General features: G+C 38.4%; 1 protein-coding gene across 2 annotated transcripts in view; it reads left to right on the forward strand.

Annotated features, from left to right (window-relative positions):
• The window catches only part of LOC149146937 (K(+) efflux antiporter 2, chloroplastic-like), a 443,890-nt gene that overhangs the window by 269,528 nt on the left and 149,939 nt on the right, over nucleotides 1–24,423 (forward strand). For both annotated transcript variants that reach the window (XM_089445962.1, XM_089445963.1), the window contains exons 15-16: nucleotides 18,671–18,724; nucleotides 18,859–18,917. In XM_089445962.1, coding sequence (XP_089302088.1) covers nucleotides 18,671–18,724; nucleotides 18,859–18,917 — 113 coding nt within the window. The remainder of the gene's footprint in view (nucleotides 1–18,670; nucleotides 18,725–18,858; nucleotides 18,918–24,423) is intronic.

Raw genomic sequence — 24,423 nt, forward strand, 5'->3', positions numbered from 1 at the left:
ACAACCATTTGCAACAATGTTTGTGTGAGTTCAACAAGAAGAAACTACTTGCCATCGTGATAATCTGTTAAGAAAGTATCTGCTATTGTTTTAGAACATATTTGATGCCATTCTGAAGTCTGGGGAATAGAATTGCAGCAATAAAGGATATATTGTAAGGCAATCTTCCTTGGCCCAATTTTCTTTGGTGTTGATAATTGCTTGCGAAAACATTTTTGGGTGGTCGAATGGCACTAGCAATTCAGAGAAGCATCATGACTGGTGCATTGACAAGTGGCAGATTAATCAAGTTTAATGAAGTGGTGATACACAGGTTCAATTAGTAAAGAATATATTAAACTAGTCTTCTTTTGAGTACAAAATGATTTCAAGGAAAAGTGAAAAAATAATCTTTTGGATTATTGGAGTCTCTAAGGCCTTTTAGGTGGATTTAATTATACCCATGTTGAGAAGTCTAACACACATATCATATGGAGGGGTACATTATAGTGAAGTGTTAAAAGGAAGAGCATGAAAAGGATAAGTTCTAAAATTCAATTAAAAAGGGGCGTTGTAGGCCATTGCCTTGAGGGCGATGCTCATTTGTCATTTGACCTATTCTTATATCAGTTACATTAAGACTTGCATCTTTATCTTCTAATTTTATAAAATATAATGAGAAATATAATGGTGATAGGTGATTTGTGAATCATTATTATTGTGTTAGGTCATAGTGTTACATGTATCATTTATGATTTATTAAGGTACATGTAATGATGGATGTTATTGATGCATGGTAATGTATAAGATTTCAATGATTTATGTTTTAGTTTTTATATATTTTAATTTTAATTTTCTAGTCCTTTGGTCAAGGTTCCCTAAGTCGGAGACCCCAACATCTCCTGTGACATTCCCTAGAATTTTGGTGGTGCTTCCACAAATCACCTGGATGCATTTCTTGGCTCCCACATCCCCAGATTTTGGAGACTTGGTCTACCTTTGACTTTAACTCTTCAACCTTTTGTTTCCAATGTGTTCTCTTAGACTTATCAGATTTGTGTTTAATGGTTTTATTTGATAGTAACATTTTCTACTTTTTCCTATTTTTAAAATTTCTAAAACATGATCCTGATTTATAGAAGGTAATGAAGCACTACTCAATGGCATGTGTAGATGTTATTTTTTATTTGCTTACAAGCCTTTGTTCCTCTTGAGTTTTCTGGGGCACAACAACCTAGAACAAGTTTCTTCCGCAGATAACTACTTCCAATGATCAGTTAGCATTAAATTTTACATATCATTCATCTAATATCATCAAGCAGTTATGCAAAAGAAAATTCAACCATTTAACATGAAAGAGCAATAGAAAAATAACCATGAAACCATGAGACAAGAGACACAGAAATTAGGCTTGTGACTAGGGAAAAATGCACAAAGGGAAAACCCAGCGTAAGTGTTGTAGATGTTCTTTCCATGTTTTACTATAGACTAGATTATCATCAAAGAAAACTAGTACAAGCTTCCTTAAGTATGGTCGAAATGCCTCGTTCATGGGTCTGGAAGGTTGTTGGAGCATTAGGTAACCCAAAAGGCATTGCCTTAAACTTGTAATGATAGAAATATACCAGATCAAATTTGTCCATTATACCACAAAGATGACAAAGTTGGATTGGATTTTAGGCTCCGATTACTAACATAGCTAAAGAGCTCGGATGATTGATTTGGCTTGGACTTCCTCAGGTCCACAAATTTTCATAGTGCAATATGCCTCAGAGTAGGTGTAAAGTTCCTCAAAGAAGCTCACATATGATGCCACAGAGAAGCTTGCAGTGCGATAGATTATAAGTGTGATAGAGAGGTTTGATACTAAAATTTCCATGGGGAGGAGAAGGCTTGGATGCCATACAAAGTTAAACGAATGTCACAGAGAACACCGAATGCCATACATTGTTTAATGTATTGTCGCAAGATCAGAATGAGCCTAGACTTTCATTTTCAACACATTTTTGCTCATCATGGGGGCCTTGACATACCATTGGGAGCTTTGATAAAATTGCATATCTTAGGAGACTGCATACCAAGGATCATAGATAATAGCTCACATGCCATGGTCCTTTGTCATAGATAGCATATACAAGATTGGGTCTTGGACACAAAAGTCACCACAAGATACAAGTCACAGACATCGGATGGCAACAAACCACAAACTTATAGGTTAAAGGAGTTTTGTCCTTTAGAGCAGAAATAGACCACAAAGATAAGTCACTATTTCTTTGATCTAGCTCTTTACATAATTTGTATGCCCAAAACAAACTTTTATTAGTTCGGCCATAAGAAATCAACTTGTCCTTCACTTCAAAGGGGCTCATCTTATCACAAAAGGATTCAGATCTTCTCAGATCAGTGTCAAATTGATTTGTTATTACTAGATTAGGTCTTCTTACTAGCATGATAATACGAGAAAACTTGACCTATGGTACAAAACCTCGACTTAAAGTCACAGTAGGGTTACTTTAGACAGACCATCACATAATTTCCAACCAAAAGAAAAATTCCTCGCTGTTCCTTAACTCGACATCCTTTTGAAACCTTGTGCCTGTCATTCAAACTACTCTTCAACTTATGCTCTAGGGCACAAGTTCCAGTGTTCATAATATCGGTATCGGGAAAATGTTGGCGAGGGTCCAAAAAATATCTTATCGGCAATATCAGCAAAAATATCGGCAAAATATCGACAAATATCGGCAAGCATAAGAAATGCATAAGATATTCATTTTTTCAGATTTCTAAACATATAAAGCAATAACAACATGAACTAAACACATTGGCACATAAATATGAAGAAGGCATTGATATATATGATGTCAAATAGAAATGATACATCATGATCAAACTTCGAAGGCGATACCAAATCCTGCTAATCCCTGATAATTTTCCAATCAAGGACTCAAACAAAATAACATCACATATCTTGCTGATCTTTGATAGTGATAGTTGTCCAATCAAGGACTCAAACAAAATAACATCACATATATAAAACTTTAAAAGTATTTCATCATCATGAGTTATAAACTTATATGTAGCAAAAGTTGCAAAACAAATAAAACTAGCAGCTGTCTATTTGAGACCATTGGCCTCTCCCTAGCAGCTTTCTTTTTGTCTTTTTCAGCAATTGCTTCACGAGCTTTTTGTATAACCTCTGCACTAGAAACCATACAAGGCATTACATCTGCATCATATGCAGAGAGTCTAGCCAGATGGTATTTCAATCGTGTAACCCCTCCTGACATATTGGTCCCACACAAGTTGCATGACATATATCCCTGATTTTCCCCACCAACAACCTCCCCATACTCCCAAAATGGGTCCAAGGCTTTTGGCATATTTGACATTTGTAGTGAACTAATTCAAACCTATGGCACAAAAAAAAACAAAAAATTGGCATTAAACCCCCCAACACAAAATGGAAAAATAATAAGTAATAACCACCTCATTCAAAAAAAATTACTACCTAAGATACCGGAAACGGCTCCCTGGCAGGCAAAAACGCCGTTTTACGTATCAGAAACGTATTCACCCCAGAAACGCTGAAAAAACGGCTGAAAAACGTTTTTTTTTATTTGGAAACGTATCGAATTTTTTTTTGCCGTTTTTCAGGCGTTTTCAAGGAAAAAACCTCCCGTTTAAAAAAATTTGATACGTTTCAGAGATCAGCGTCTATTTTAAATTTGTAAACGGCTCTTATCACTGATCAGCGTCTATTTTAATTTTTTATGATTTTATCGTTCGATTGAATCGATTCATACTACTGGCATGGTAATCGTAATTCTGCTGTCGAATCCATAGTCACAGTTTTACTGTTTTAAATTTTTAATAGCTTTTCTCGCCGCTCGGGTTTTCATAAAAATAAGTTTGGGATTTATAATTTTATATGCATCATATTTTGACTCGATCCTATGGCCCGATTCAAAAACCTACGGAAATCCATAGGGCCTAGGCTTGTTTTACATCCTTGAAGGCTTGAAATTGTTTCTCATAATGGATGTTTGTTGCATGGATGTATAGTCCTCTATCCGGATCTAGATGTGTAACTGTACTACGACTCCAAACTTCAAAGTAAATTAATACTCCAGAATCCAGATATAGATGTGTCGTGACTCGTATTAAACAACCCTCTAACTTTCAAGTTGAGAGAATCACAGCCTAGTGCTATTGTCGATGAGATGAGAAAGTCATTGATAGATACTTTTGTCTGAGTATCAATGCCATTTCTTTTGTCTCGTCGCTTTTTAGTTAAACTTACTATCAGTCCTGTCTAAAATTTCAAGCGATAATCTTTTGTCATTTTGCGAAATTGATGTAAAAGTTCATTGTTACAATTATTCTAACTTTCATTTGGTTGTGTACCATTTCTATACTTGAGTGAATATTGAATTCTTATTATTATGTTGAACGAGTTCTGTTACCTATAACTAAACTCCATGGCTAACATGTGGGTAGCTGTTATGTCTTAACAACCTTGATTTAAAAAACATAACATGCATCCCAAGAAAATTGAAATACACTTCAATGAAGAACTTTAGTTTTACGGTTTACCTATAAAATGAGCTCATAAATAGTTATCATTAAAACCAGTGCACCAGTACCACAAACAGAATGCAATGGAGGCCTCTTAGCTCAGGAGTCAGCACTTGTGAAAGACAATACAGTATTATGGGCATTCATAATTACTTATCAGACCCTCCCTGAATTACAGTTTAGTGTCAGGACTCAGTACTTGATATCTATTTCAATGACACTACTGCTGAAGCAATCCGTTCAAGAGTTCATATAGAGTTTCAAAATTCAGGCTTTACCCTTCAGGCTTCACATAATTCCAGGACTATCTCAGGCTTCAGCTTCTTCCTTTTACACAATTCCAGGCTATTACTCATATTTTCCTTTTATTAAATTGTTAATATTAAAATTTAAAAGTTGAACTGAAAAACCCATTTCAGTCTTCAGATTCCAGAATGTTTGAAACTTTGATGATGGAATCACAGTATCCCATGAATTCTCTCAATGATGGCAATGTTGAATGTTTATGCCATATGGCATATGTTGAAACTTTGAAAGTTAAAACTTGAATTGATGATGATGAATCATGAATCATGATAGATCATAGATGATAATTTAGAATCTAGATTCTGAAATATGAATGGTAATATGAATTTTTTATTTTTAATATATATATATATATATATATATATTTATTATGTGCCGTTTCCTGCCGTATCGTATCCAGATTTTTTGAAAATTTGCCATATCCGTTTCAAACCCCGTACCCGTATCCGTTCCCGTATCCGTTTTCTGGTAACTTAGATTACTACATTATTTGCATTTTGCAATGTGAATGAAAAATGGCAATAAGAGGGTGCATAAGAAAGTTGAAAAAAAAAATGAAACTTGCTATCCAAAAATGGAGAAAACCCTTGCATTGGTTCATGGGCATGAAAATCATAGCAAATGGAAAAAAACAAAGAAACAAAATGTTGGTAGGCAAAGAGGCAAGCAAGCATAACCCTAAATCTATGAAAAAATCATTAACATAGGGGTTTTTAAGAACATACCTGTTAATGGAAGAAATGAAGTTTGTTTCACTATTCTTCAATCTTTGATCCACAAAAACATCTTAATTGGTGGTGATAATCGTTGTTTGATCTTCAAACCCTCCTTGACAAGCACCACAAAACTCTTTCCCTTCCTTCTCCAACACTCAGAAACAGAAATGAAGAAAAAAAAAACCAATTTTTCCTTTTTGTAGCCGTGGAAAAACACGCCCGACGATATTTTATATCGTTGTGCGATATTTTGCCGAAATATCGCCAATATATCGGAAATATCGCGATATTTTCGGGAGTCGAAAATATCTTGATATTTTCTTGGCGATATTTCGGCTCGCCGAAAATATTGCGATATTTACGCTATTCTGTGTTATTTCGCCGATATTATCTACACTGGGCACAACAACCTGAACACATTTTCTTTCACAGATAATTACTTCCAATGATCAATTAACATTAAATTTTACATGTCATTCATCTAGTATCATTAAGTAGTTATACAAAAGAAAATTCAAGCATTAAACATGAAAGAGAAGTAGAAAAATAACCACGAAACCATGAGACAAGATATAGAAATTAGGCGTGAGGTAAGGGAAAAGCCCATAAGGGGAGAACCCATAAATCCTTCCTTATGAGAGAGAGACAGAGTTCATAGTTCATCAATACATTAGAAACAACTTCAAGATAATCGCCAAACCAATACCCAAAAAGAAAATAAAATCGCAAACCCTTTTTCTGAAATTCACTAGATCAGAGATAGGCAAGAAAAAATTGGTGTGTCGATTGAGGAGGAAGGCTCTCCCTTATATAATACTTCAAAAGGGGGGATGAATGGGTGCCTCTTGGGGGTCCAATTGACCTAAAATAATACGAGGCCGACTTGAATTATTGGAGGAAAAAAACATTAAATTAATTTTTTTTTGATTTTTTAACATGATGAAAACACTGATCATGACTACCATATTTCCAACAATTCCATTGGAGATAATCAAACACATAATGATTATAATTTCCCACATATTATTTTTGTGATACTACTAATCAATAATTGGTAAAGTGAGTAGTTAGGGTTGTTGCAATTCATTATAAGAAGTACTAACATTCCCTTAAAATGAGTGATCTCAATGGATTGAATATATTCAGTAATTATAGTGGTCTGTGTTACCCACCAACTGTGGTTGACACCCATAGGAGGAAAGTTTTTCCTAGATTGTCTTCAGTCGGTAGCCAACAACACCTTGCAACCTCCAGATAGCTCGATGTGCCATCATTTCCACCACTTGAGCCAACCATTATGCACCCTCGCCCATCTGTCATGATAATATGTTTGAAGGTGGGCTTTCATTGTGTAGTTGGTTATTTTTGCTTGCTTATCATGGACAATTCTGGGCATGGATTAGTGGGGGGATTCGGCGTAAAGAATGGGCTTGGTTTGTACTATTGTCCCCTTGTCCAACTTGGTGGTTATCCTTGTATCCTAGTCTCGTGGGATCTCCTTTATTGGCTACTAGCTTTAGGAGTGGCACTACATGGAAAATCCCAATTTTGGTTGTGTGGTCCTGCTTCCCGACACCACACACATCACTCCCCTTTATAACCTCGTTTCACTCTTTTCCCATCTGGGTCCACATTTGTCCATTGGGTCCACAAGGAGTTAGCCCACCCTTCCCCTTGTCTACACTTTGGTCGGGCCTGGAACGATGCCCAGAGGTTATGCAACTAAAATGAAACCAAAAATCATAATTTGGCCACTCTCAATTTTAAGTGTACCACAAAATGCAAAAGATGGCCGAGATTGTTACCCACCACCTATGGGTAGTATATATAGGAGAAACATTTTCTCCTAGATGGTCCTCAGCCGACAACTAACAACCCCTTGCAGCCCCCAGATAGCTCGATGTGCCATTTTCTCTGCCACCTAAGCCGACCATGTGGTCCCTCACCCACCTGTTATGAATGTATTTTTGAAGGTGGGCCTCCCGACCCCAAAGGTATGGCTTTTCATTGGTATAGTTGAGTAGTTCTCCTTATTTGTCATGGGCGCTTTTGGGCATGAATTCGTGGGGGAATTCAGCAGAAAGAGTGGGTTAGGTTTGTATTCTTGTCTCCATTGATCGATTTCATGGTTACCCTTGTATCCTAATCCTGTGGGATCTCCTTTAATGGCCATTAGCTTTAGGGTTGACACTACATGGGAAATCCCGATTTTGGTTGAGTGGCCTTGCTTCCCGACACCACCACATGACTCCCTTTTCCACCAATTTGAGCCCCATTCATCTCTTTTCTCGTTCTGGTCCTCATGTGTCCACATGGTCCACATAGAGTTAGCCTCCCCCTCCCCTTGTCCACGCTTTGGGTCGGGCCTGAAATAATGCTCTAGAGGTTGATGCAACTAAAAAGAAAGTAAAAAGCACAATTTGGCCACTCTCAACAGGGAATGTACCACAAAATGCAAAAGATGGCTAGGACATGCGAATTTAGCACGTGGGCAAAGCTAAATGTGAGCTCTACCGCTTATATATGGCCATCACTCTGGTTCCTATGGGCCCTAGACGAGCCCCCTCCATCATTAAGAAACCCATGATTGTCCCAACCCCTGGTGGGCGATGAACTGCCCCCCACCTCAAAGGGGGTATCCATGGCTACATATTACACATCATGCTGTCCATCCCTTGGAGCCCCAAGCAGCTATGCAGAAAAATCAATAGGAGGAAAAAGGAATATGAATAAGGGTGGAAAAACGATGGTCGGGGTAACTCATGTACCACGATTTGCTCCCTCGTACAGTCGTATACTCAGGTGTGGGCTTCCCTTGTTATAGCTACCCATGTACTTTGACATGTGATCTAGATGTTTCTCTTGATCCCCCACTCTATTCCATCATCATATCATTTGCCACCTACCTCTTAAAGGATGTACTATGGACATGCCATCCCCTTTAGATGTTGAAACCACCTAATAGGGTCCTTGGTTAACCACCTTTTGAGCCTTGAGACACTTGTACTTGCCAAAGCCCACTATGGAAGGGCATGCGACCATGAAGTGCTCCATTGATCCCATAACTTGTAAGAATTACTACTTGATTATTCTAATGATTTGTTGTATTGGAAGGCAAGGGGACGCATTGAATCTTATGCAGGATTGCAGGTGGGTTTACATTTGGGGCTTGGTCTCCCTATACGGGGTCTTAGCCATCCAAAGGGCCACATTGGCACTTGTAGGGTGAGCGTTAAGAGCCATGGGCCTCCACCATAGCAGATAGTACTCCATGAATGCATAACATCGTTCATTGATTGCTTGTGTTCCACATTTTGGATGAGGATGATGCACCCGGTCCACCATGCCCGACCGGCTCCACAGTTGCACCACACGCTTGGCAGATGTTCCAGGATGCCTCCCGCTATAGATGGAAGGCTTATTTCATCACTCCAACCCTTACAAGATGGTCTACATGCATATTTGATTCATTTGGAGACCCATGAGGATGTCCTTGTGCCCCCACACCCACTTGGGAGCACCACAGGTTCTTGATTGGATCACAAGGGGCCAACCCCTTGTCCATTATGTTTGGAGTTCATTTCTTCATCATGGCACCCCTTGGACTTCATTAGGCCTCCTCAAAGGCCCAACAACTCACGTTATTGATCATTCAACCCTCTTGAGAGGCTCATTATTGTATTATTGAGCTATTTGGTGGGCTTGTCACCAAAAGTAGTGTTACTATGCACATTATTTTATTCAAGGGGAATTTTTTAGTCCAAATTAGGCCATTCGAATCCCTTAGGATTGTATAAATAGAAGAGAGGCATTCTCTCTCATTCATCATCACTTGGATTGATCATTAGCTGTTGTGAGAATTTCAAATTTCTTTTGACGATGGGATTTTTGGATGAATTTTGATGTTTAGTTATTCTTCTTTGTCTTGGAGCTTCTATGATTGGCATATCTTGGTGATTGGATATATTCATCTTACATGTAATTACCATGTTAATGATATTTTGATTCTTTATGTTGTTGCATTCATGATATTGGGATTTTCGCTATTCTAGGGTTAATTTGCTACTTTTCTTGGAACAAAATTGTGGAAATTGAATCTTTAAATAGCGTTGTATCATGATTCGGACATGTTTGAACGAATGAATGTTCCTAGAGACATCCTTGTATTGATAGGTCACCAAATATTGTTGAATGAAGTATAAATGACGTTGAAGCTACTTTCATTAAGCCCTAATGCCCAACGAAGTTGTCTTTTAGGCCTCCTTGACAAGTAGAAATCAAGCCAAACCATAATTTATCCATGACCTCATCTCTCCCAAAGAGAAGGGCATTGGTCTTCCATTGGTGATCACTTTAAAGAATATTTTTCTTCCCCCTTCTGTCTTTCTTTTTAGGTCTAGCCTACATAGGTCACCTAGGGCATCAATTATCTCACAATCTACAACTACGCTGGTTTGTCTCCTAGAAGCGCTCCAAATTTGAAGCAATTCCAACGATGGGATATTGAAATATTACAAGCCCTAGCTTGAGGACTGTTTCTTACCCTAGGTTTCCGTTGGCTAGTGACCTCATGGGGATCATTGCATTACCTTTCATTGAAAATTTTCTCTTTGATCCCATTCTTTTGCCTGATTAGGTCCAGCCCATCATTGGTTGCTAAACCCTATCCCCTTGACCTAACTTGGGGTCCACTTGGTCCTGTGTGGTCCCATTTCCTATTAAAGTTAGTTCTTCAAAGGTCACCTGCGAAACAAAGTTCCATAAGGATTTTAGGATTAGGAAGCTCTATTGCAAGTCATATTCCCTAAACCTAGCCCTCAAAACCTCATAAACCCCTCCTAGAGAACCCTACACCTTGATTACAAAGCAAGGAAGCCCTAATTTTGAGTTTCTCCTGGGAAAGGATTATTGGAATCACTTCTTATCCATTTCATCGATCTACTCTTCGTAGGTGATTTCTCACACATAGGGTCTCCCATCGGTGAAAGTCCGTAAAGAGTAGGGAGCCTTAGGTGAAGTGACAATGGGCTAAGTCTCCATTGTTGCCCTTGACCTAGCAGTTGTCCCTCTAGGATTCCTTTTAGGACCCCTGCTAGTTTGAGTGGTAACATGGACATACAAATTTAGCACGTGGGAAAAAGCCAGCATGAGCTCTACCCCCTACCATTATGGCTATCACCCTGGTACCTACTACAAAGGGCGCCTATATCAGCTGCCAACATCATTAAGGAACCCATGATTGTCCTAACCCCTGGTGGGTGATGATCTTCTATATCATTCACATCATGCTCTCATCCCCTGGAGCCCCGAGCAGTTATAAAAGAAAAATCTATAAAAAGGCAAAAGGGTTAGCTTATGTACCACGATTTCTCACTCCTACATCTATGCACCCAAGTGTGGGCTTCCCTCATCATAACTACCCTTGTAGCATGGCATGTGGCTTGGAGCCTTCCCTTGATGCCTCACTCCATTCCGTCATTATTTCACATGACACCAACCATATGACAGATTTACCATGGACCTGTCACTCCCTTAGAGGTTGAAACCACCTAATAGGGTGATCGATTAACCTCTTTCTTGAACTTGGAGACACTTGTACACTCTAAAGTCGATTTTGGAAGGGCATGCCACTATGCATTGCCCATTTGGTTCCATGATTTATAAGCTCATTTGCTCATTTAAAGTAATGATTTATTGTACTGGAAGGTGAGGAGACGCATTGGATCTTATACAGGATTGCAGGTGGCTCTTCATCTTGGGGTTTGGTCTCCCCATACAAGGTCGAAGCCCTCCAAAGGGTCATATTGGTATTTATAGGGTGTGTGTTGAGAGCCATGGGGCCTCCACTATAGCAGAGAGCAGATAACCATGTGATGGGATACTTCAAAACCATTCATTGCTCGCTCATGTCCTGCTTATTTGATGATGATGATGTACCTGGATAACCTTTTCCAATCAGCTACACACTTGCACCAGACACTTGGCAGTTGATCCGGGGCTCAGATGGGGTTGTGCTTGTGAAAATTCCTAAATCTAACACATTAGAAACACCTATTGTGATTTTTGGTTTACTATCTCCTACTTGTTCTTTACATTAACAAGTTATTTAATTGCATAAACATCGAAGTAAACACAAATGCAACCTTCACATATATATAGATCATGCACTGAAGTAAATAGAAACAATAACACAAGGGACACCGTTGTTTTTGGACAATCGTCGGTGAAAAATCCAGTGCGGGAAAACCGGTGCAGCATATATGAGGGTTTTATTACTAAGAAGATTCTTGAATACAACTAGGATGCCAAAATTGGCTCACCCAACAGAGAATGTCCTTGGCAGTAGTACCTCTATTCAGAGACAGATATTCCGGCAAATCAGCAACCAGATGATCAACCCCATAGTGACTTTGACTGTTCCTTGTGCTGCACAACGAAAGTTGCTTCAAGCACTGCTGTGGAATTGCGTCACTCTTCAGGAACTCCGTCACCCTCTCCCGACTGATATGCTCTTAGTCTGCCCCCCATAATCTTCCCAACGCAACCTCTGAAGCCCTTTGCGTCAGCCTCTACGACTTCTACGTCAGCCTCTATGGCCCTCTGCCTCAGCCTATACGACCCTCTACGTCCTCTGCGCTGCCTCCTTCGGCCTCTGCGTTAGCCCTTCTTGGGCTTGCGCTATCTCTCCCGACACTTCACTACCTCTTTGCTATGTATTCTTCAGCCTTGGATGAAAATCCCTTGTTGAATTGCCCCTCGCTGCAACTGATCACTAACTCGATTTCCTTAGCAAACCTTGCCCCAGAAAATTGAATTCTTGATCTCTCTTGATGTATTTCCAACTGACCCTCAATCCTCCTCTTATACTTTTCCTGTTGACGATTCAACTGTCGAGATTAAGTCCCTAATCAAAGACTAAGATTAGAACTGGCTTGATCCTTGTCACTTAGAACTTTCTCATCCAATTTTTATTAATACACATTAATATTTTTATTTTCCTAAGTTTAGGCTTAGGGACCAATTAAAAATATTAATTATTTTAATATCTCTTCATTCGGGTGGAATTTCTCCAAACGATTTATGGGTCGTGGAGATCTCATGTGCCTTAGCCTCTCCACCAATTTTCAAGGCTAGAGCACATCCGATGCTACCCAAAATCAACAGTGTCTCACCATGGGAGAGAAAGGGAGGGCTTGCATCATTGTTCTAGCCCTTGCAGATGGGATACATGCTTGTTCGATTCATTTGGAGACCCATGAGGATGTTTTTGTGCCCCCACAACCATTTGGGAGCACCATAGGTCATTTTCTTGGAGATGAATGGGTCACCCCCTTAATCACTATTTTTGTAGCCCTTGCATTCATTTTGGCACATATTGGGCTTCACTAGGCCTTCCAATGACCATCCTAGCTATTCTATTATCATTTCAGCCCTCTTGAGAGGCTTACTTTTATAGTATGGAACTACTTGGTGGGCTTGTCACCAAAAGGTTGTTATTTGGACATTATTTTGTTATTAGGGGCATCATTAGGCGTAATTAGGCAAATCGAATTGCACTTGGATTCGGGATATATCTTTTTAAAGATTTCAGACCTGCAATTTGTGGAATGATTTAGATGATTAAATGTATTTTGATGTATGGAATATTTTCACTATCTCTCCTGGAGCTTCTATTTGGCAAGTTTATGGATTGATATACTCTTTTTTTCATGTAAGTGCCCTTTTCATATGAATTTCATAATCTTTTCTGTCTAATGTAAGGAATTCTATGTCATGATTTTACTTGTGTCCCAAAAAATAATGCAAATTTATGAAACACTTGTAATCTTGGCTTGTTGCGTATGTTATTCATCTTGGAAAGAAGAATGAATTCTCCTAGGGGTAGGTTGTTCACCTTTTACATTGAAACTGCATCAAATCTTGCATATCGAAGTATAAATGTGTACAATGGTTGTGTAGCTACATCCATTATTAGTGACGCTGCTTGTTCAGGCCTCCTTGAAGAGCGAAGTTCCCAAATCTTGATCACTTTGACTCCAATCTTCCCAATAGCCAGGTACTGGTCCTAGATCCTTGTTGGTCAACCCTAAAACTAATTTTTCAACTTTTTTCTTACTTTTCTGCCCTAACCCTATAAGGTCAACTAGGGCCTAGAAAAAATTGCATTAGAGATATCTCCTTGGGTTGCAAATTGGTACACTATTGCACTGTCCTTTTCACTATGTTCCCTTAAAGTTTCAAGTATTTCCCATGGCTAGTTTGAGAGAAATTTCAAGCCCTAGCGCCAAAATCGTTTGGATTTAGGTTCTTCTAGGTTAGCGACATTCTAAGGGATCTCCTATGCTAGAAAACTGAAAGGAAGTTCACTTATCATTGATCCCTTCTTTCCCCTTGCTTGACCTAGATCTTTTGTTTGAAGATTCACCTAAAACCCTAGGTCTTGTTTGGGTGCCTTTGGGCTTCTTTGTGGTCCCACATCTCTACCATTGCTTATTTCATAAGGCCACTTAGAAACCTAGGTTATAGAAGGGTCTTAGGTCTAGGACATCCTCTATTTGGAGAATACCCCTAATCCCTAGCCTCCCTTGAGCCTTTCTTAAAGAGTCCTTCACCTTGTTTCTAAAGCAAGTTGGCCCTATTATTTGTGTCTTTCTAGTGAATGGGCTCTAGAAATCACTACCTATCCTATCATTGACTCATCATTTCTAGTGATTTCCTTATACGGAGATTTCTCCCATCATCGAAAGTCTGTAAAGAGCAGAGGACATCGATTAAGGTGATAGTGGGTCTTTGTCCCATTCTCGCCACTTGATCTAGTTGTAGTCACTTTGTAACCCCCCCTAGGACCCTTGCTAGATTGAGCAGTGACAAACCCCATAGGAGAATCTTTGACGTGGTCATCTCTTCTAGCTGACAGCCAGTAGCCGCCGACATTATTTGTATGTTTCATCGCCCATTTGCTAAGAGCACATGTTGGAAGTTGGGCAATCTGACCCAAAAGGTGCTTTATTCATTATGTAATCGGGCACTTATGCTTGTTTTTCATTTGGGAATTTGGTGTGGATTATGGGGTGACTTGGAAGAAGGGTTTTGACCGTGGTTTTGTTCCCTCACATTAAATGGGGGGTTAATCTTTAATCCTAGTCCAGTGGGATCTCCCCTAATAGCCCGTGGTTTTAGGGTGGGCACTATTTGGGAAACCCTAATTGAGATAGCGTGGTCCCATTTCCCCCATTCCATACTATCACTTCCCTACGTACATTACAAGCCCTATACTGCACCTCTCATATCTAGGTCCACTTGACCATGTGTTTGTTGGACATTGGATAAACCAACGCTCCCTGTGTGTTTCGTGACATGTTCTAACCGCCTCTCATGGATCCTTATTCTGGTGATGTGATTGTTGAATAACACTTGCCAGCTTCGGTTTAATGACAATCGTGATTCACAACAAGTGGTATCAAATCACAGGTCATGAGTTCAATACACGATCGACTCATGTTGGAGGGGAGATATTTGGACATTGGATAAATCAACTCTCCTTGTGTGTTTTATGACATGGACTAACTGCCTCTCATGGATCCTTATCTCTAGTGATGTGATCATTGACTAACACCTGTTGGTTTTGGTTTAACGACAATCATGATTCCCAACAAGAGGAATCAAAGCATCTTTAAGGTTTTCTTGAATGAATCATGCTATGTCATAGGCTTAGGGTTTCTTCAACATAATCTTTTAGGGTTTATTGCATAGTTCATCTTAGGGTTGCATACGAGAGCTTTTCATACACCTTGGGACTTCTTTAATCTTGCTAGGGTTTCATCGATGTGTATTAAGCATCTAGGGTTTGCACTTAGGTTTAGGGTTCTTCCAAATGTTTGCTTCAACAATGCACCTATCGTATTGACATCATTGACAACTTTACCAACAATGTCCCACTTTGTCATTGATGGCAATATCTCCCTATGTCATTATTCTCTCCCCCTTTGACATCAATGGCAAATGGAGTGTTTTTCCAAACAATACCTTTACACCAAGTGCTCCTCCTATCATGCTTCTTCTTGTTCATGTCATCATGTTGCTTCATTATATTCTTTCCCTTGCTTCATCAAGGATAATTCTTCATGATACGTATATTGCTCCCCTTGCCATCATGCTGGTCTTCGTGTGATAGATCATGTGATAGATCTCCTTTTGCTGACCTGTGCTGCCTCTAACGGTATGCATAATCATTTGATGATGCTTTTAACACGGACTGATGCCTTGAGAGTTCAAGATACAATCAACATGTCCTTCTTTTGGTGCAACCTGTTTCATTCTCCAAACCTTTGTGACTCTTTTTCCCTTCTTAGTTGACAACTCTTTGGATTGTTTAGGAACCCAGTATAATTTGCAATTCGAGTTATATGTCCAACATTATGACATTTGAAGCATTCAGTTTTGTACGTGAATGATGGAACATAATTTCTATTGGTAAGTACATTGGAGTATCTCCTTGCATCTTTACTTCTGGGGAACTGATTGGAGTCCTCCTTGTTATATGCCCTGCAATCCTTTGCCATATGCCCAAAATTTGTACAAGAGTAGCAATGAACAGAAAATATAGTATGATACCTGGGAGCTGAGGATTGCCATTGTGCATCTCTGAAACTGTTATGTCTTGAAGTTCTTTCATGATATGTATTGCTACCTGCAACACAAACATTTCTTCTTGGAGCATAGGTCCTTCTAATGTTATTTTGACTCTTTTCCTTGTCTTTGCTGGAGGTAGGGGTATTGGCACCATCTTGAAGCTTCTCCATGTTATTGTCTTTTGATGCATTAGGGTTTGCATCATTTTTGCTAGAAGATTCACTTGCATAACCAAGACCAAATTTATCAAGAGGAGACCTTTGACGACTTAGGATATCATCCAAGGTTTGAGAACTCTTTAGATTCTTGTTGAGCTGATCAACTTCTTTCCTTAGAGAAACAATCTCTTCTTTCATCTTTTCACATTCTTCATCTTTCTTTGCTAGCTGGTTCTCCATTTCTTCCCTCATCCTTATTGCTTCACATGTTTGGTCCTTAAGAGAGATGACATCTGATTTCAATTTGAAGATCTCTTCATATTTTTCTTCTAGTTGGCATGTCATGACATTTCTTTCCTTTTTTGCTTCATCAATTTGTCCTTCCAGGAGGACTAAACCTTCCATTACATTTGCAGCTCCTTGTGCTTGTTTCTTTGCTTCTTCTAGTTGAACTTTAAGGGAGGAGACATCTTTCTTATATTGACGAATTTCTACTTGAGCTTTGCTCAATTCTTCAGACCTTTGTTTAAGATGATTTGCCAAATTTTCTTCCTTTCTTTTTGCTTTGTCTAATTGATTGTCATGGCTATAACTTCTTCATGATGTCTCTTCTTGTTCTGCTGCAATTCTTCCTTATGTTTGTTGAGATCCTCATCCTTTTCTTGTACTTGATGCTTTAAAAGGATAACTTCCTCATTTGACTTGTCAAGGTCATGATCAACATTTTTAACCTGCTTCTTGAGTTCCTCATTTTCCTTTTCCAGAGTACTTATCTCTTCCAGAACAGCTACAAGCTTTTTCTTGAGGTCTATTTCAATTTCAACTTCAGAGATCTGTTTATCATCACCTTCCTTTATGAAATTGGTGCCTTCATCTTTGGTTTCAGTTGTCTTCTCTGGCTCATTTTTGTGTTCTTTTCTATCATCTTCTTGATCAGAGGTTATGACAAACAGTCCTGTTGAGTGAAGGTCTTGAAGATTCTCCCAAAGCTCTTTTGCTGATGACATCAAGCTGGTGTAGACTTCCCTTCAAGATATGACCTGTAATGATGGAAATTTAATTTTTTCATCACATGCACATTTTTTCATAACATCCCTATTAACACACGGGGAGCGTTGTTTTATCCAATATCAAACAGGGTCCACTAGGATTTAGGACACCCCCTCCCCTTTTTTACATATCTGGGTCGGGCCACTACTCTTTCCTCTTTGGATCACTTGTTCTGAATGTTTAATCTTGAGGGCTGTACTCTATAGCAAAGGTTTTCTCGATAATTTATCCATCTTCTTTCTGTTAAGATATAATGGAATGCCTCAGAAATTCTATTTGGATTTTATATTTGCTGTTGTTAAGGTTCCAGTGAGCTATTTTTATCATTAACGGACATTATTTTAATTTCTTTTTCTGTTTTAATTTTTTATTTAATTAATACTACATATGAAACCTGCCAAGGTTTGCCGACTCTATAACTTAGGATTCTGTGCCCACTGGGCGTTGAACCTTTTTAATTAGCATGATGTTACACCATCTCAAGTTTTATCCACTAGAGTACAGTCTAATGGAGTCTAATTTAATTATTTCTAGTGCCTATGTGAATCACTTATTTAATATATTTTATGAAATAGTGTTTCTCCTTGTAGCATGTTGCAAAAGTTGTCAGCTGAAAATTATTTTACTTTTTTGGTAATAAACGTGCAGATGTTCACTGCTCAATAAATTACCAGTAACCATAACGAATTGTCCTTGCTGTTTACAGAATGTTCATGGTTTCCCCTCCTGTGTCTAGAAGCAAAATTATGTCAAATGTGATTGCTGTTCTCCCATTTACAAGTGTGGGTGGGGCATTTTGCTGATTGCACAAAGCTGGCTATTTGCAATCCTGTATTTGTCCTTGATTTTCTGAGCTTTGCATTTTACTGCAAGTATCATGTTGGTCAGCTACAGCTTATTACATTTGCTATGTAGAACTTAGAAGCTTTTGTTTAAGGTCCTTGCCAAATGCAGTTGAACAAACACTATCGATTTTCAAATAATTTAACTGTTTCTGGTTTTTCTGAATTTTAAGTTCCTGCCGTTAAGGATGCATTTAGCATATATTTAACAAGTTTCTTTCTCAGCAATTTACCTCAAACACCGAGAGATTTGGATTTCATGGAGAGCTTATTAGTTTAATTTTTTGTAAAAGTACTTTTATATGACGAAGCACTTCAATTAGTAAAATGTAACCTTAAATGACTGATGTTTGTGCATAGTCATTACCTGTTTAAATTACTGAAACTAAAATTGTAATGTGTTTTTCAGACAGATGATTTGCAAGACCATATTATCATATGTGGATTTGGTCGTGTTGGGCAGGTAAAATCTTCTGCCATTTTCTATTCTCTGGACATGATAGAAATATTTGATTGTGGTTACCATTTGTTTATAAGTTTATGTATTTTAAATTTTATTTATTGCCATGGAATGAAACATGACATGTTTTGATGCAGATCATTGCACAGCTTCTATCGGAGCGATTAATTCCATTTGTGGCACTTGATGTAAGAAGGTTTGTGAACAGTTTGATAAACTTGTGCAAGAGAAACAATACTAACAGAATCTAAAACATAAGAATAACTGTGGCACATGCAGACACACACACACAGAGTACACGGAGAATGTTATAAACCCTTAACTGCAAAAACCAGCCTAAGTTGCAAGATACACTTCTCTCTGGCTCATTGTATTTTTTTTTTGATGGCTTGACCCATGGGGGATTTGAACTTGGAATTTGATGGTTTACATAATGCTTCATAGCACAGAAATTGCCAATTCAGCTGCCCCCATGGGCCTTCTCTGTCTCGTTGTATTAATTGCACTGTTCACAGTAAAAAAATTAGGTATTCTGCAGTGCCCTGTTGGAAACACTGAGCGGGGGGTGAATCAGTATTTCTTTTCAATTGTTATTATTACTAGTTTAGATTTTCCATAATTTAATCAAAGGAATGATTTTATTAAATATAGAAAAGGATTGAATACAATAACTGATGAATCTTGCCAAGCACCAACTTGGACTTTGACGGGGCTCCGACCTCTAGGCCTTCAACCCTATCTTATCAAGGCACCAACCTTGAGTTTAGGAGCACCAACTCCAAGGACACCAATCCTGTGTTTGTGAAGTACCAACTTGGACTTCCCAAGGCACCAACGCTGTCAATTCTGAGGCACCAACCCTAAGGGCTCCAACCCTATAGCTTTACTTTGTCAAGGTATGTTTGGTTGCATTTCATGGCTCCCAAGGTCTTCTTCACCAAGCCCTGTCAATCTTCAGCTTCATTGTAATCTCCATGCTACATCATCAATGACAAACTGTCCAGTGTATAAGCTTTGCTCCGGATTACTGATTTCTGTGTCTGACCAATAGTCCATATATAATGGCTGTTGAAACTGAAGTTCGCGCCACTACTGTACCCTGTCTGTGTAGCCTTTGCAACAGGTCGCGGTCTGCACTTCTACAGATTCATTACAGGTCCTGGCTTTTCAACGATTAACCCAGTCAAAGAATTTCTTTTCCCGCTCGACCTTTTTCCTCTGTTCCTTCAAGTTCACGAGTTGTGAACTGTCTCTTTTTGTCTGTGATAGATGCCTGATTCGCTTCCCAGAAGTGAAGCGTTTTAACCTGTATATATGAGTTTTGCCAATAATCGAAAAGACATGTTCATTGGTGGAGACGTTGACTTATGCGGTTGCACATTAAAAATATATCAGAGGGGCCTTTTTGTTAATATTCATCCAATTATATCATAGACTTGTTTATTTACGGAAATGACATAACAGAGGCTATACCCACGTGGAGGTCCCACATGCCACGTCATTCCTTTAATCTCGCAATCACAACTTCGTGGGAATCAAAGGTCTTTCAAGTTATGAACATGCTCTATCTTCCGAAATAACATTGGCGATGCCCCTACTTCCGACGGAGTGAATGGGATTTTCAATAAATTGTTTTTGATAAATCAGTCGGGTCCACAACTCTTTCTCAATCGGAGGTTTTACACAACAACCTTTGAAACTTGCAATTCAAGAGATGCGATATTACATTAAGTCATGTTATAGTGGCGCAGTCGGGTTCGTAGTACATATCACAATCGGAGGTTTTTTGAAGCATAAAAACTGATAGCTTGTAGGCTTGAATGTAAAAATACACAAGAGGTATTTGAAATAATAATTTATTATATATAAAAATGTATGAGTGATGAATGTTACAATGAGGACCCGCATATATATGCCTAAGCAAGTGTCCTTTCGTGACCGGTCATGTCTTTTAGACATGCCTTTTCACTTGACTAATGACTTATTAACATAATCACTACTTAATTACTTGGTATCTATATTATTTATATTTATTTATTTTGTTATGAAATATATTCATAACATAGCCCCTTCCTTCAGAAGCTTTGTCCTCAAAGCTTGTCGATGAAAGGACTTGATCTCTTATCTGCCACGAATGTCTTCTTTTCACTAGACCGCTAATACTTTCTTCATTTGACTGCACCATTGGTAGCTCATCTTCTATGATTCGCTGGTAACTCTGATTTGAGTCCAAGGTTATCGATTTTTTTTGTAAACTCTAAATTTTTTTTTTGGTTTTATAATATAGTTTTTTTTAATATATATATATATATATATATATATATATATATATATATATATATAGTAATAATTAAATAAGTTAATAAATTAAATAATTTATTTAATTAAATTATGTTATTATAAGATTATTTTTACTGTATTAATGTAATGTTTATTGGCCATTATATATTAACCTCGTCATATATATATATATATATATATATATATATATATATATATATATATATATATATATATATATAAGACCACCCTTATACGATAAGTTGTGAAAAAACACGTGACGACAATCGTTTTTTTTTTTAAATGGTGTGACGGTGAACCCTCGTGTCATTTGAGACCCGTCTCTTGACAACCACAAACAAGTCCTTTGAAAACCCACGAGTGACCTCCGTTGACAACCCACGACTTGGGAATGATAGTCGTTGTTTGAACTAACGTCGCTGGAGCCACTGGACAAGTCGGAATGGGTTCGGACAGGGGCAACGCCAACAGAGAAATGGTGCTGGCAGAGAACGCGGTGTTGGTATCGTTGAATGGACTGTTTGCCAGTCGCAACTAATAAACAAACGGAGTTGTTGGTGGCTCGGGAAGCGATGGCAGGTTGTATTGCTGCTGGGTCAATGTCTGGTCAGAGTAGTAAATAGAACGCGAGATAGTGGTGCGGATGAGGGGGATAGGGTGGACAGGTAATGAATGTTGAACAACGGTTGGAGCGGGCAGGGTTTCCTGTCGGCACAATGGTGGTCGAATGACAGTGTGGTCATGGGTGCAGAGACAAAAACGATGAGCGTTACAATGAATGGGGTTCTGATCGCCTTCATTAATCTGTTCTAACCCATCACACTTAATCTGCCCAATACTGCTATTGGGTATTGTTGGAAATTCTCCAGGATTGAGTATTTGTATCTTAAACCTATCCCGCTTAACAGGTTCACACTAAAGTTCCACCTCCTTGCTTTCTTCCTCGCTAGCAAACCTCCAAACATGATCAATTATCATCTCTTGAGGTGTTATCCTAAGAATTTGAACCTCTTCAATCTGTATACTCTCATTCAACGATGATTTTTTTGTAATAATGTGCTTCCCCATCTCCTCTACAAAATCCCCATTTATGGCAAAGCTGTCACTCGCAGCTTCTATAGCATGTTGGAACCCATGTGAAGTGACTTCTGTGATTCTGATGGATTGGCTTTGCTGCAGCTAGCTTTGTTGTAATCTTCTCCAATGGTTGATTTTGAAGGCTTTGTTTTCTCCAAATGATCATCATCCAACTTTGAAACATCAAGTTTACCATACCTGTTTGCAACAAGTAAGCTTGCCTCTTTGCTTTCTGAATATCATCAGTGGAAAGAGGATGAGAACAACTTTTGGAAACTGTTCTACCAGCTTTGATTTTTCTCCTACTCATTCTTGGCATGGGGTCTTCTACCAGGTAGACTTTCTTACGTTCTTTGGTTTGATCAAGAGGAATAGAATGGGCAGGCCTCTTTTTTGAACCTTCAGATGAATCCATATTCAGAAGACAACCTTGCAACAGATTTTGCTGCCTAGTTGAACCGATGCCTGTAAAAGAACGTGCACCCTTCATTTTTGAACACTCTTTAGGATCCTCAATGCTTCCTATTTTGGTTCGTTTGATATTACTGTCCTTTGATAATTCACTGGCCCTTTTGTTTGTAGGAGTATCATATTGTCATTGGAGACCTCCTTTCTGTGCATGGACTTGACTACTTGAGGAGACAACTTTCCTTCCACTTTGACTTCTCCCAAATAGCTTGCTCCATCTTGCTAAAACAATCCTTGCCCTGTTGGAAATATCTGATGTACGATAAAATTGAAGTTTATTAACAGTCTGCAAGACAGTTGACATTTGAATAGGGAGGGGCTTTATGCAGTGGCAAATGACAAGGAACCTTGAATAAAACGTGTAGCACAGTTGTTTGCTCCTCAACTGATGCTACACGGCCATATCTTTCATTCTTTGTGATTGCTACTACGCTTAGTTCCGATCTTCTTATGACTAGCTGAGGCTCAACACCAAAACTCAATATGCTCCAATTATTCCAGCCATTTGGTTCAGGTGGGCTTCTAAAGAATTCATTAGCGTGATGTTGGAAAGGCACCTGAGGGAAATGGTTGATTTCAAAATATTTGTTCGTAGGTGTTTCATCATCATTAAATCCTTCCTTGCATTCTCTATACATTGTTAGGTTGTTGTTTGTTTGATTAGTCTCTGGAGTCTCATTTTGTTCATGCATTGTATACTATTTTACATCCTCTTTTACTTTTTCTCAAGAGCCACCGATGGCAGATTCTCATTGACTTCTTTTTTCAACAAGGATAAATTTAATATCCTTTCATTGTCAAAATCTACAATAGCTTGCTCTTTCTCCAGAGTCATAGATGGTAGTTTTTCATTGACGAATTCTTCTTCATTGTTATGATTTTGTACATCTCCTTGTTTCTCAAGATAGTCCTCATCTTGATCTTGTTTCGTTTCTTCACTGTCGCTATCAACTTCTTTATTATCGATTTCCCTTCGACATGCTTTAATTCAACATGCTTTAATTTCTGCATATGATTGTTCTAAACGCTGAAATGCTTCTTGAATTTACTAAAATTCTCCATTGATTCAAGATGTGAATGTAATGGCACATTGTGTGGCAAACAACGTTCAAAGACTCGCATGATTATATTGTGCGCCATGGCTTTGATACCACTGAAGCATAAAAAATGATAGCTTGTGGACTTGAATGTAAAAATACACAAGAGGTATTTGAAATAATAATTTATTATATATAAAAATGTATGAGTGATGAATGTTACAATGAAGACCCGCATATATATATACCTAAGCAGGTGTCCTTTTGTGACCGGGCATGTTTTTTTGACATGCCTTTTCACTTTTTAAAATTAGTACTTTTTTTTTCCAGAAATTTTTGTGACAATGGAACAATTGCAGTGCGAATCTGAAATTCTAGTGCCTAGATCGAGATTTCTATCACATGAGAAGATGTAGAATGGTTGCTCCATTTTCGAGAACAGGTCATAATAAAGATTCTGAGCAATATTGACTAAACTGCGACCACTTTAAATTTTCGCCAAGTAAGTGATTTTTTTTCGTGCCATCTAGCAAGATGTTTTTTACAGGAAAAGATGATAGCCTTACTATTGAAGAATTCATACAGAGACAAAAGTTCACATATGGGAAACCTTGGAAGGTTTTATTACCGCTTGGTTTCCAAGATGAGGCTTCCAGATGGTGGTACTCACTTGACAGCAAGCAGTTGACCAAACTTTCAGATGAAGAATTTGAAAAACTCATTTTGGACAAATGGTCTCATGCTAGAAAACAAGATAATGAGAAACATGTAGGGTTATTTCCTACCGGTATCTCCTTACTGCAGGTTCATAGATTGATT

The sequence above is a fragment of the Pinus tabuliformis genome, chromosome 9 (genome assembly GCF_031772625.1).
Source record: "Pinus tabuliformis cultivar Carrire ecotype Pingquan chromosome 9, CPIR1, whole genome shotgun sequence".
NCBI lineage: Eukaryota > Viridiplantae > Streptophyta > Pinopsida > Pinales > Pinaceae > Pinus > Pinus tabuliformis.